Here is a 12,892-nt window from a genome sequence, read left to right as displayed (position 1 = left end):
CACTGACCTGGAGACGGCAATGGAGAAAGGACAAAGCAAGTAAGCAGCCTCTGGCGTCCCAGCAGCGTATTGACCACTTGGCCAAACAGACCCCTCGCGGGAGGTGGGCGCTGCGACCCCGAGTCGTCGGCGACTGATGGGGTCCAGACCATCCCAGAGGCCATCCAATCCCGGCCGCAGATCGGCTCGAGGTCCATTTGTGGACTTCCTCTGTTAAATCAAGACTTTGGCAGTACGTGGATTTCCCGGACTCAGACCTAAGTACATACCTATCAAAAGGCAGTGTTGTCCCTCGATAGTCCTGATGAGGCCCAGACTGAAGGGGCCGAAACGTGTCAAAATGTATTCGACCCTACAGAGTTGCACCACACACTGCTAGGAACCCCAAGAAGAAATTGACAGGTATCCAGCAAGTGTGGGTACAAGAACCTTACAACCATCGCATTTAAGTGGATTACAACTAGAAACATTCCCCGTAACCACTACCTCTCTCAGAGGAGATTAAGTTGGGGACAACCCACAGTTGACAGACTGCTCGCTCTCAAGTCTTCATTATGTATTTTTAAATTGTTGATGTTGTGTAGCACGTATTTGTTGTATGTTTTGTGCTATGTGTTTATAAAATCGAGACATTTCGTCACAAATTGAATCATTTATGAGTCATTTTTCGCCCTGCTGAATCTGATCCATATAAATATTGTAAATAAATTAGACCACAAAGAGAGTATTGATCACTCTTTCTTCTGAATTTAGACAAATTATCCCGGCCTTTCGACCAACTTTGTTCCGTACTATGTTCCGCCGCAGCCTGGGCAGAGGAAGGCCCCGCCGAAGCACCAGTGGAGGACAGGCGAAGTGAGGCAGTGGCTGCGGCAGGTCTGGGCCGGGTCCAAGGGCTTTTAGGCCCACAGTCGAGCCGGAAGGATGGTGCAGTGGCGGCGCATTCGGGCAATGGATTGGCTGCAGCGCCCTGACGATGCCAGCGTGGAGTGAGGCGCAGGGGTGAGCGGGGCTGCAGGTGCTGCGAGAGGAGAGACGCAGCTGTTGACCGAGATCTGGGTTGGGACCTGCACCTGCTGGATTGGCGCCAGAGCGGGGAGAAGTAGGCCCCCGAGAGGGCCGCAGCGGCCCGGTGCGACCTGGAGTGGTTCCCTGGATCCCAGGGGTGAGCTGCCATCGGCCGGGCGAACATCTTTTGTGGCCCCGGGTGAGCCGAGCCCGACTCGGTGGAGGCCCCCAGGCCCAGGGCCCTGTCTCGGGCCTTGGATAGAGTTCGGCGTGTTTAACAGCCACTGACCTGGAGACGGCGATGGGGAAGGACAAAGCAAGTAAGCAGCATCTGGTGTCCCGGCAGCGTATTGACCACTTTGCCAAATAGACCCCCTCGCGGGAGGTGGGCGCTGCAACCCCCGAGTCGACGGCGACTGATGGGGTCCAGACCGTCCTACAGGCCATCCAATCCTCGCAGTTGGCAGTCTCGAGACCAAAGTCGGAGAGGTGCATGAGGACGTGGGCCTGCTGCAGCAAGATCTGTGAGCTGCGGAGGGTCGTATCAAGGAGGTGGAAGACCGCGTTTCCCAGGCCAAAGACGAGATCGCAGATCTTAAAGTCAAGGTTGTGCAGTTGCAAACGCGTACTGGTGAGCTGCATCACAGAGCAGAAGACACCGAAAATTGAGCCAGACGCAACAACCTGCGTTTTGTGGGCTTTCCCGAAGATGCAGAGGTAGGGCGCACAGTTGACTTCTTGGAGAGTTGGATAAAGTTGTGGGTCTCCACCCAGAAACTCTCCCTCTGGTTCGCCATTGAACACGCGCACAGGGCCCTGGCGCCCCAGCCCCCGTCGGGCAGTCCCCACAGGCCAATGATTGCACGGTTCCTCAACTTCAGGGATCAAGACGTCATCCTCCGAGAGGCGAGGGCGCAGCCGGACCTTCACTGGGACAATCATAAGATCCTCATTTTCCCCGACTATACCCGGGAGGTGCAGGTCAGGAGGCGATCCTATGAAGGGGTCAAATAGAAGCTCCGGGCGATGCAGTAGACCTATATGCTCCTTTTCCCCGCTTGTCTCAAGGTTCTCCACAACGGAAAATCCTTCTTCTTTGAGACCCCGGAGGAGGCTTGGGACTGGCTTACCGAGGAGCACCGAATGGCCTGGAAGAACTCCTCTGGGTCGAACGTGGAGAGGCGGGCGCCCGCTCCTGGTGGCTCCCTCTGGGCCCAGGGAGGGGGGGCGCAGGCGGACCCGGTCCCACAGGAGGAGGCCGAGTGGCCCGTGTGGAGGGTCAACAGAGGACGACCGGGCAGGCCTGAACCAGCCTGTGGACGGGGCGATGCTGGTGGTCCTTGGAAGCGAGGGTCATGTGCTGGCCCAGGAGGGCGAGCCCCTCAGACAGTCCCCTCGGATTACCTGTGGCTGATCTCTTGGGGCTCCGCGCCAGCGGAGAGGGTCTAGGCATTGATGTTTGTACGACATTGGACTTGGGGCGGCAGAGGGCCGTATTGCAATTCTCAGACATGCAGAAGGGGTCCACAACTCCACGCTTACGATTGACACTCTGTATTTACAGTTTCGGGAGACAGATGCTTCGGGTTGGAAGTATGGGGTCGGGGGCAGTTTGTGGGCAAGGTGGGACTGTTCATACATTGTTGCCCACGGTTGGGCGTGTATTATGTTTTTCTATGTTTAGTCCACTGGTCACAAAGGGAGGTTAAGGTAGGGGCACTAGACGGGAAGCTATCATACAAGTATCTATGCTGGAACAGTCTAAACGGGCCCTCTCATAGAACGGGAATGGGCTCCTAGATAAAAATAAACGGTCCGCTGTATTTTCCTCTATCTGCAGGTCCACCCCGTCCGTGGTTATGCTCCAGGAAACCCATCTGTTAGGTACTAGGTGCCCAATGCTTATGAGTGGGGGTGGTAGGATAGAGTCTATCATGCCGGATTTTCCAGGGGCTCGAGAGGAGTGGCGATCTTGCTGCACCATTCCTTGCCGCTGGTGGTAGCGAATTCCAGGTCTGACCCGCAGAGTGTTTATGCCCCTCCGGGGGCGTGAGAGCATTTTTTTGTGTCCCTTGGGGAGGTGGTGGCAGGACTTCCCCCTGGTCTGACCGTGCTGGGAGGGGATTTTAACTCCTTCGTGGACCCAATGTCACGGGGCCCCCGTCCTTGAGACGCAGAATGGGGGCGTCCGGTTTATGAAGATGGATGGATGGTCTGGGTCTTTGCGATGTGTGGCGGGTTTGGCACCCCCCTTTGCGGCAGTATACACACACGTTGGAGGCGCACCAGACTCACGCACAAATTGATCTCTTTCTAGCACCCGCCCTCGAGGTACCCCGATTCACGGGAGTGGAGATCCTTCCACATCGGATCATGCACCGCTCCTCCTTCGTCTGGACGGAGGGAGCCCTGGAGGTCAACCGATGTGGCAACTCAAGGCCTGGTGTCTGCAGGACTGCGAGTATGCCCAGGAATTGGGCGACCGGCTCTCTGAGTTTTTTAAGCATAACCTCGCATCCGTGGCGTCCCTGGGTATCCTTTGGGGGGGCTGTAAGGCCCCAGTTAGAGGGGAACGCCAGGCAGCTCCTTCGAGCAAGTGAGTGCGCACGTAACCATAAAATATCGGTACTTGAGACATGGGCGGTGCGCCTGGAAGGCCAAATTGACGGGTCGGCGGGGACGGAGGTGGCGCGACAGTTGGTCTGGGAGGAGATCAAGCGTGTGTACGGGTGGGGGGGGCAAGAACGGCAAGCTCCTGCACTGGATCGCTACCAGACCGATGGTGGACAGGGTGGTCCCGGAGATCGTCGATGAATCGGGCGCTGTCTCGTGGACCCCGAGGGCAATCACACAGAGCGTTGCTGCTTATTACCGGAGACTCTAGGAGGTACGGCCCAGACCTCTTGCTGAGATTAAGGCTCCATTGTTGATGGAGGTGATCCTCCCCACTGTTTTCGATGCAGAGAGGCGTGAGCTTGACAAGCCCCTCAGTCTAGAAGAGGTTGAGGCAGCAATGACTGAGCTGGCGACGGGGAAGACGCTCGGTCTGGATGGGTTCCCCGCTGAGTTTTACACGAGGTTCCGAGATACGTTGGCCCCCCACCTTCTGCCAATTTATGAGGAATCCGAAAATACAGGGGGCTTCCCTTCGGACTTGGATGAGGCCTCTATCGAGGTGATCCTAAAGACTAGGCCCCCCTCGCGGGACTGCTCAGCTTGCCGCCCCATATCACTTCTCAATACAGAGTTCACCAGGATCAGTGCGGTTTCATGTCTGGCAGAAGTACCCTCACTGTATTAGGCACTTGCACATAGCCCTGGCACACAGGGCTCTTCTTACCCCTCCACTTGCGCTTTTGCTGGTGGACTTTGAAAAGGCATTCGACACAGTAGATTGGTCGTACCTACGCTGTGTCCTAGAGAGGATGGGGCTCGGGCCGCGGTTCCGTGCTTTAGTGGGCCTCCTTTATTCTACCCTGTCAGCCCGGGTGCAGGTCAATGGGGCGGTCTTGGATTGGTTCCCTATTCGCAGGGGGACCCACCAGGGTTGTCCCCTCTCCCCACTCCTCTTCGGTCAGGCAATGGAGCTGCTGGCGAAATTAATTCGGGAGGACCCCCTGGTTGAGGGTTGGTCGTGGCCCACCGGGAGGGAGGACCGTATAGCGCTGTATGTGGACGATGTCCTTTTGTACCTGACTAACCCGGCCAGCAGTGGTCCCAGGGTGATGTAGCTTCTGGGGCTGTTCGCAGAGGCGTCAGGTCCAGTGGTTAATCCTAGTAAATCTTTATGGATCCTGCTCAACCACTCTAGGGATTGTTACAACTGGCAGCACAGCATTCCCATTAAACGAAACAGCTTCCAGTACTTGGAGATCCATATAGCTCTGTTGCCGGAGTTGGCATGGGCTTTCAATGTCAAGCCTTTGGTCAGGTGGGTCAGGGAGGACCTCCAGAGATGGAGATCCCTTCCGCTCAATACCCTCAGGCGGATCGCGCTTTATACAATGATTCCTTTACCTACTTCAAAACTTCCCTTATCACGTACCCGGACGGTGGTTTGCTGACATGGATGCAGCGGCACAACAGTTTTTGTAGCACGGGTCCCGTCCGCACTTGTCGCTTCAGGTTTGTCAGCGGGATGTCTACGAGGGTGGAATGGGGATGTCTAACCTTCACCTCTATCACTTGGCGATACACCTGCTGGTAATTAACGACTGGCTGGGGGGTGGATGGTCTGACCCCGCCTATCAGCTGGAGCTCCTGTCCATCAGTTTCCCTGACTTGTTCGGGATGCTCTGTGGGGGCCCTGTGTCCCGTGGGATTCCCGAGGTGACAAGGGTGGTGCTTATAGGGTGGAGGGCGGCACAGCGTGTCGGGGTGGTGGCGTCGGCTTACCCAATAAACCCCATTGTGGCAGGGTGCTTAGCTAAGGGAGGTCCTGGCGCTCTGGGGGTTCCATAGGTGGAACCTTATCAGAATATCGGTACTCAGAGACATCTGGGCGGCCACACACATGCGGTCTTTCCAGGAACTTCAACAGCAATTCTCGCTTAGCCAGGCCCAGTTCCATAAATACTTGCAGATTCGTCATGCCCTTCAGGTGCACCTTCAGGCAGGGTCGGTCCTCCCTGAATTTAGTCCTGTGGAAACCAAGACACTTATGGGATACCTCGGCAAAGGGGGGATGTCGCGTATATACCGCATGTTGACCACTAATATATCCCAGCCACTTGACAAACTTCGTGCCAGATGGGAACTCTGGGTGGGTACGATGATGGAGGAGGACTGGAGAGAGGCCCTGATGGCTCCGAGAATGTTGACTATGTCCTCACGCCTCAGATTGGTGCAGAGTTATTTTCTTCATGTAGCATATCTCTCACCTGGAAGGCTGGACGCGGCCGGCCTTAGGCGGCAAGCGGAGTGCCCACGGTGTGCGTGCCTGTCTGCAGATTTTTTTCATATGGTGGGGACATGCCTCGAGATTGTTGCCTACTGGCACGCAGTGTTAGCAGAGGTGTCCAGGGTTTCGTGGGAGGAGATAGAGCCCGTCCCATTACCTGTCCTGCTGGGGGTTCTCGAGGGAGTGGGGTCCAGCAGGGCAGAGCGCACGTTTGTAGGAATGGCTTGTTTGGTGGCCAAAAGGGACATTGCCTCAGGCTGGAGAGCGGAGTCGGCCCCTATGCTGACAAAGTGGCACGGAGGGATGGACTGGTGCGCCTCCCAAGAAAAGCTGGTGTATGAAGCACGGGGCTGTCCGGCTAAATATGAGCGGGTGTGGGGGAGATGGACGGGATCCTGGGAGGAAGACTTGGGACGTGATCCCTAGGTGTGAGCTGGGGGTAGCGCACCCAAGACTTTATGCAGAATTTATGGGGATTGTAAGTCCAGTGCAAATGACTTATCTGTGTAGTGCTCAATCGGAGGATGTGAATTGTGGCCTGTGGTGTTCTGCCGTGTTAGCTTTTTGTTCAGTAATAAAATCAATAAAGCTGTTTTATAAAGAAAAGAGAAAAAAAAATTAAAAGAAGCTTAATCCGCCTGCACTTACAAGGAGACATTTTTGTCCATTTCTACCATCACTCTACTAGGATGCAAGACACTGGCTTGAGTGTATGTCCTTCCTCAGCTGCTGCATTTCTCTTCTTTTGACAACAGTGGCAGGGCTAATATTGTGGAATAAGAGCTCTGTCTATCTCTCGCACCATACCTTTCCCTTTCCCGTTGTCCACTTCATGACTAACTCCCATTGCATTTCCAGAGTCAGTAATACCATAACCTATAAGCCCAACTGTTACACTTATTAGAAATGTTCAAGTTAGTTTTGCTGCTAGTGGCATGCAGTAGTGCTGTTTTAATTATATTCTGTGTGGTTACTACTTAGGTACTAAGCAACAGGATGATACTGTTGAAATAAACACTTTTCAGTCTCATCCTGTTGCTTAGTACCTATAGGTGTCTTTTCTTAGTGCAGCTTTTGTGTGTAATATTCCAAAGAATGAAATTGGTTTTGCATTACCACTGTATCCCAGACTCATTTTAAGTGACTTAGGGGCATATGTACGAACACGTTTTCCCATAGACACAGAATGGGTAAAAACCTTTGCTACATATGGTCCTTAGTAACCAAGAAAATACCAACACCACATTGACGAGTATGTTGAGCAGGGTTGTGTGGGACTATATTAACCTGGACTTTCACGTTCAAGCGTTGGTGTACTGAAGCAAGATCAGGCATCTGTGAATTGGAAAATCAAACCCTGTAGAACTAAGTCAATGCCTTAGTTTACGCAACAGATGGGGTGCTGTACACGTATGTACTTCAAGAAACGACTAAACCTAGAGTTCAGTGGTAGTGTGATCTTTCAGTGTCCCCAACTGCTGAACTATTATCACATCGTACATTAAAATGTTTTGTAAATGCACACCTTTTGTACCCGTATATTAATTTATTTCCTGAAAGTACTCAAATTTAGCCCTCAAGTTTTACCTAAATTAGCTAATTTTCCCAAACTTTTTCTGTTCATTGAAGCAGTCTTTTTGTTGCTCTCAAATGCTAGATTTTCATTTGTAAAATAAGGTAAACTTTCCACAACCTAAAATGTAATTTTAAAAAACAAATTACACTTTTTTCCCCCCAGAATATGGGATTTCATTTCTGGCTAGTAAACCAATCGTCAACAAGTGGGTTCTTTCACTTTCTATGATGCTGAACTACTAGACATACTCTCCTACATCACTATCCCTAACTCAAAGGATACAAGTCATACAAAGACTTTGGACATTCCTGCTCTACAACTTATTGCAATAGCCCACAGAGCACCATGACTAAAGCAACAGGTATCAATTGCTTACTCCAATTAGAAGTCTGAATAGTTCTGAAAGGCTCACTTGTTGATTCTTTATTAGAAAGGTCTCTATGGACCATGCTGAAGCCAGTAACTACTAACCCGTTTCAAGCCTCTTCAATTTCCACTGGATCACAACAGACAATCTGTAGGATGATCTTGCAACAAAAACTGTGCAAGGAAGCGAAAACAGACTTTATGAAACAAGCTCAGTATCTAAACACATAAAAGATCAAAAGTGTTACACAAAATTCAACATAAACACAGCCACATGGAAGGGATGCAATCGTGAAAGAGAGATCTGCCCTCCCAAAGGCTCAAGGTAACGCCATAGGGACTGCAAGACTGACACAGGTGACAAGAGTGCAGTAGAATCACTACACTCAAACTCCACTGCTTAAGATCTATAATTAAAACCCATGATGCAATTCATATGCATCAACATAAGGAGAAATTACATTCAATAAACCACAACACTTGCATTCCATAGCCAGTGAAGATTGAAAGACTCCCCATTAACAAACTTCTCCTCTCCAATGGCAAAATAAATACCTCTAGTACCAAAAGCTGCAAGAACTATTGACTTGTGCTGTATGTGAAAAGTCAACTTTTTTTATGTTAAAAGTGAGACATAAAAAAGAAATTGAGGGGAACAATAACTGAGCTAGATACTTTAAAGCTAGATTTCAATTTGATTCTATGCAATTATTACTCACTTGGGAGCACCACCATCCACCCTTAAGCCTTACGTTGTTGAATAAAACCCTAATAAACATACATTTTAAAAAAGAAAGTAGGACTTGCAGGTAAATGTAAATGATCAAATTTCCTCCACCCTTGCATCCTGTAAAACTTTTCACAATTTTGACTTGCCTCTAGGAGAGGGTGCTGTTCACACTATCACTGCTGAAACCATCTCTTTCTGAGATCATACCTTCTGTTAGGATGACTCCATGGTTGACCCCGAGGGCGACCTGCAGAACAGGCTTGGCTCCCCATCCAAGAATCTTTTGAGGACTAAAACACCTAGATCGAGCCTGCCAGGTATGGACCAGGCCTCTCCCTCTAGGGTCATCTCCCTCCTCGGAGCTGCAAATAAAACAATGTAAGGGTTACTAGGAAAAGTTATAAAAACATGTACAGCATGTTTGAATGAGGCTGACTGGATATGCTTCTATGTTTGGCTGATACTGAAATAGAGAACAAGGAGATAAAGTGATTTACCCAGGATTACACAATTGGCTAATGGGGAAGTGGAAATTAGCACTTGAGTGTCCTGATTCAACAGCCATCAACTTTTTTTAAGATAATGATTACCTTTTTCATTAGTATAATAACATTGCTACAGAACAAAAGCATAACATAGTGTTCCAATGTTCTCAGTTCTTTAACATTCAGAGTAATAAAATAGTCAAATTTACAAGTACCTTTGTACCATGTTATGTTCTCCAAATTATTACATTTACAATGTAGCATATGAATCAACTGAACTAAACTTATGTGGCAGATACCGGTGAACCATGTAATTTCTTTCTCTGAGCTGAAGGAGAAGAAATAAGTAATACTCTTTTCATTTAGTTTTTATGTACAGCTTGCCTTCATTCAATCAAACAACCCCATCACAACTTACTTTACGTCCATGGTTTATTCACTCAATACATTTAAATCAGCACCTGGAGCATACTTAAATAACTTTATATCTGCTGACTGTTGGTGTTATGTTCTACTTTGTCCTCTGTATTAGGTCCAGGGATGTTTGTTATCTGCTTTGGTTTCAAACTTTTCTAAAAACTCGTCCCACTATGTGCAGCGAACACTACCACCCCTTGAAACACAACATGCACCAATTTATGTATACGACCACTTAATCTGGTCAGTTGGATAATAGTGGGGTAGCAGCAGACATCCATGTCATGGCATTTAATGCTTTGCCAGCACCATGGCTAGATTCACAAATCTATTGACATGCCTTGTCATTTTCATATGACTGCATATGTCTAGAGTGTATTGAGACAGGTCAAGCAAAAGCAGCACCTTGGTTGCTTCTGATAGCCTCCTTACTTGTTTCACAAAACCGCAATGTTACCAGACACACCACACCATGAGGTAAAGGTCTGCCTCTGATTCTGCGCATTGAGGGCATTTGCCAGAAGTTTCCAGATACTTACATTGTATATGCTTAGGAGTAAAATATGTGTGATGTATTAATTGAATTGAGTGTATCTCAGTCTGGCATTTCTCAACATCAGTTTCAGAGAACTCAGACTTTTATCTAGTCTCTCCGAACGATGAACTCCACCTCCAATCAAGCTATATCGTAGTGCGATTTAGTAAGAGCTGAACGGTAACGTCCACAAAGGCACCACAGGTACATATGGGATGTTTTAGATTTCAATTGAATATAGGTTCTCCAGCATCATTGTGCTACCTTAATGAGCATATTTGTCTGTGATCTAGACTGTGAGGTTCCCCATTCTAAAATACTCTGTCCAACCAGCCCATCGGGGCATATAGTTTTGTCAGCCCAACCCTCTATCTCCCCCTCACCTATATCAAGGATACAAGCAATAACTGCAATCCTCCAAAAAAGACTTCTTTAGCACTACTGGTGGCACTGCAAAGTAATGCAGAAGTCTAGGAAGTATGCACATTTGTGAGACCCATACCCTGCCCACTGGTGACAGGGGAAGTGTACAACAAAAAGGAAGAGAGAGCTTTGCTGTTGCAAGTATCCACATTTCCATCAAAGAGGTTGTCTTCGGTGTTGTACATTTTTACTCCTAAGCATTTTATGGTATCTAATTTCCACTGTAATTGGGTTACAGGAAGTGTCCTCTTTTGCTCATCTGTTAGTTTGAGTAGAGGAACAAAGCAAGACTTGAAGTATGACCAGATTTGTTCAGTAGCTCTATTAAGTTAACTTTGAGTGTCTCTGTTTGTATTTATAATAATGCATCATCTACAAATAACAATATTATGTGGCAACCTAGGTCTATGGTTACCTCCCAGCTTCGGCCTTTGAAACATAGTAGGCATGGCAGGGGCACCATGGCCAATGAAAATACTATAGGAGAAAGGGGCACCGTTGTCTAGTCCTCCTTTCAATGCACAATGCCCTAGATAGTCCTCCCCGTGTAAACTCTGTTCACTGACACTGTATATAGAAGTTGTACCCAGCATGGTCCATCCTCATTTCACCAGGTACTGCCATCAGATTCAGCCAAAGTAGTGTATTAAAAGCCTTCTCAATATCTAGGGAGGTTATCCAACCTTTTACAGCATTACATTTGGCCAAAACCATAATACTAAACAAACGTCACATGTTGGACTGTGTATTTCTGTTTCGGTATAACCCACTTTGAGCTGGATCTATCACGGGTACAGCGAAAAACGTAACATTTCCAAACGTTTTCTACCTGATACAATGCCAATCTTCACTTTCAAAGGATGTCATCAGAATTTCTATGGATAAGGCTTTCTTCCTTGTGGAGACATGCTTCTTTTCTAAGGCCATTACTAGACGTCAATGATATATGATCAAGTGATTGAAGACAACTGATGTGGTACACAACCTCCAACAGCATCACATTTCCTAAAGAGGCACTGTCAAAGCAAATTGCTAATAGAGAAAATATCCCTTAAAGAAAATTGCCATTTAATAAAGTTGGTTTCAGATTAGCTGTAGATGGTGTAATAGGACAGACATGTTTACAATACCACGGATTATATACCAGTCATGCAGGTGAATATTTGGGATTAGTTATCATTTACATATGCAGTTCCCATTATTATAATGTTGCCTCTCACAACAGCAGTACCCTTCAACAGAGAACTGGCATTCAGGACAGCAGTACCAGGGATTCTATGGCTAAGACTGGGATGAATGGAAATACAGATCAGAGGGTTACAGAACGGCCACACAGGATAGTAGTGCCTATAATCAGGATACACAATTTTACACAAGCAGGTCCCTGCATATCAGGACTACCGTACATGTGAGTAGAATCCTGAAGCAGCCATTGAGATGAGTGCTATCTAGGATTATAAAACAGCCATTCAGGATAGCAGTACCCACATTTATACGTGGAGCACCGAAGTGAGCAGTAACATGGATCACAGAGCAACAATTCTGGAGAGCTGTTTAGTTTTATAGAGCTGTTATTGAAGCAGGCACTAACAGGGATTACAGAGCTGTCACTGAGGCTAGCAATAACAGTACTTATAATCCTATCATTCAATCAAACAGTCCTGTGTATTTAGGGCTGCCATTCAATGCTGCATTAGCAAGGATAATCGTGCAATTCACTCAAGTATGGTAGTTTCTCCATTATTGACTAAACTTTTAAATATAGTACATCATCTCAGGTATTGTCTTTCTAAAAAAGGATAGAGAGTGTCTGATATCAAAGATCAAGTTTTTTTCAAACACAAGGAGGAACAGATCAGGCTTAACCTACTCCATGTGTCTGGCAGAAAACACGTTTTACCAAGTTGGTAGTATTACTGAGCTCAGGCAAGGTACATGAGAAATTGTAGGTAAACTGGCTCATTAATGAAATAGCATTTACATTGATATACATTTTACGCTCATCACAAGGACCTTGTAAACTGTCCAATAAAATGCAATTCTTTGTAAAAAAAAAAAAAAATGTTCTAAATATAAAACATAGGAAAATGCTTATGCCAGAGACCAAGTATTTTCTGCTATTTTAGAAACTACCTCACGGAAAGGCTGATAATCAAAGACACACAGTAACTAAATCCATGTATGTAGTGCAGTTGTTTGGGACACATTTAATACTGTAGGGCATGAACATCACTCTATTATTTACTCATTGTCCAATAACTATGGCCAACTGCTAATATCAATTACAGACCCCTTTGTTCAGCCCTGATTGGTGAGCTGTGACTTTGGTCCCAGTTTGTCATGCTGTTCTCAAACCTAGCTATATCCCTCCATCATGGAAGAGCTTGATACCGATTCCAGTAAACAAAACATGCCCAACAGAGGATCCATCAGCTTGCAAACTGCTGCCAGA

The 12,892-nt window shown here is 47.6% G+C and overlaps 1 protein-coding gene across 3 annotated transcripts in view; it reads right to left on the bottom strand.

Annotated features, from left to right (window-relative positions):
• The window catches only part of ALS2 (alsin Rho guanine nucleotide exchange factor ALS2), an 895,474-nt gene that overhangs the window by 805,289 nt on the left and 77,293 nt on the right, over positions 1 to 12,892 (bottom strand). For all 3 annotated transcript variants that reach the window (XM_069226056.1, XM_069226055.1, XM_069226057.1), the window contains one exon: positions 8,788 to 8,942. In XM_069226056.1, the coding sequence (XP_069082157.1) occupies positions 8,788 to 8,942 (155 nt within the window). The remainder of the gene's footprint in view (positions 1 to 8,787; positions 8,943 to 12,892) is intronic.

Source organism: Pleurodeles waltl, chromosome 3_1, assembly GCF_031143425.1.
Source record: "Pleurodeles waltl isolate 20211129_DDA chromosome 3_1, aPleWal1.hap1.20221129, whole genome shotgun sequence".
Lineage (NCBI taxonomy): Eukaryota > Metazoa > Chordata > Amphibia > Caudata > Salamandridae > Pleurodeles > Pleurodeles waltl.
The sequence above is the reverse complement of the archived record's forward strand: the minus strand, read 5'-3'. Positions and strand labels throughout refer to the sequence as shown.